This window comes from Mesitornis unicolor, unplaced genomic scaffold (genome assembly GCF_000695765.1).
Source record: "Mesitornis unicolor isolate BGI_N332 unplaced genomic scaffold, ASM69576v1 scaffold47160, whole genome shotgun sequence".
Lineage (NCBI taxonomy): Eukaryota > Metazoa > Chordata > Aves > Mesitornithiformes > Mesitornithidae > Mesitornis > Mesitornis unicolor.
Window position 1 is genome coordinate 1 of NW_010157134.1, and position 1,552 is coordinate 1,552.

The window sequence follows — 1,552 nt, forward strand, 5'->3', positions numbered from 1 at the left end:
GGAGCCGTGGGGGAGCAGGCACCTGGTGTGTTCCCACCACGGTGACACAACCCTCCCATTTGGCCATCTCCACTGGGACATCCTCTGGATACTCCACCAGGGCGGGGGCGAAGGGTCCCACCAGCCAGGGCAGGGGTGTGTGCTGCCCCACGTACTCCAGCATCTCATCGATGCTGCTCTGTGCCCGCAGCACCTTCTCCCGACTCTGGGCCAGCATCAGCTCCGACAGGTCCTGGAAGGACCGTGTGTGAGAGAGGGAAGCCTGCACACCCTCCATGCCATGCTGGACCTGGCCCGCTGTCTCCTGCACGCTGCTGGGGAAAGCTCGGGCGCCGGCGGTCAGGCGGGTGCAGGCAGCATGGAGCTGGCGCAGGAGCCCACGCAGCATGGCCAGTGTCCGCACTTCCACCTGCAAGGCAGACAGTGGGCAGTGGTGGCCCTGGGGTGCAGTGGTCCCCCCACCTGGCTTGGACCCCTGTAACTTGGTGTCCTTCACAAGCATGGTCCTCAACCCATACCTTGGTGTCCTGCATGAGCATGGTCCCCAAACTATATCTTGATGTTCTCCATGGTCACAGCCTCCCACCCCATATTTTGGTGTCCTCCATGGTACCCCTGCCCCATACCTCGCTCTCCTCCATGGGCACAGTGTCCTGCTGGCTCCACTCCAGCCACATGCGGTGGAGATGCTGCCAGGCGCTGTACAGGGGCCCATCCATGCCCTGCTGGCCCTGCTCGATCTGTGGGAAAGGACAGCGAGGTGGGAGCACACCAGGGGAGTGCCGGGCTGGCACATGGCTGCCACTGCCCCCGTCCTGTCCTTACCAGCTCAAAGATGTGGTGGAGCTGGGCCAGGACATGCTGGGCACTGCGTCGTGCCCGCTGCAGCTCATCCAGTGAGCGCCGCAGGGCTCGATGCCGCAGCTTGGCCGAAAGTGAGCCCACACGGACAAAGCAGCTCTGCCGTCGTCTCTGCCGCTCCGGTGATACCACCTCTGCGCTCGCTGCCACCGCTGCGGGGACAGGGGGTGAGAACCATGTGGTCATCCCACACTAGGCACCACAGCATCCCATGCCGGGCACCAGAGCATCCCAATGCTGGCACTGGGATGACCCTCCCGAGCTCTGCACCCTGTCGTGCGGACACAGGAGTGCCCACCCACAGGCTGTTGGGCCACAAGGTCATGTGGTGGTGTCACCAAAAAGCCAGGTGGCCTCTCCGGTCACCTCTGCCATGACACGGGGCCAACTCTGCCCATTGCTACCCCATGCTGAGCTATAAATAGCCAGGGTGAGTGGCATGGGGCTATATTTGCCCTCTGGTTTCCAGGTGAGAGGTCACCCGCTGAGCGGGTACTGTCCCCTGCGTGGTGACACAGTGGCCTCGGGTACCACGTGGGGCTTGGCACTGCCCTGGCACCCCCATGGGGGTGCAGGCAATGCCGGGGCAGCACAAACAATGGGGTGGGAGTCCTGAGGGGGGCTTGGCACCCCCAAATTTAGGATGAGCTGGCACTCACCCATCTCTTCAGCCGTCCCAGGCAGATATCTC

General features: G+C 63.5%; 1 protein-coding gene across 1 annotated transcript in view; it reads right to left on the minus strand.

Annotated features, from left to right (window-relative positions):
- Positions 1-4: 4 nt before the first annotated feature.
- LOC104536251 (perilipin-3-like) overlaps positions 5-1,552 on the minus strand; it is a gene marked incomplete at its 3' end in the record, with an annotated part of 2,466 nt that continues 918 nt past the window's right edge. Inside the window, 3 exon segments of the mRNA XM_010178816.1 lie at positions 5-409; positions 627-740; positions 826-1,013. Coding sequence (XP_010177118.1) covers positions 5-409; positions 627-740; positions 826-1,013 — 707 coding nt within the window.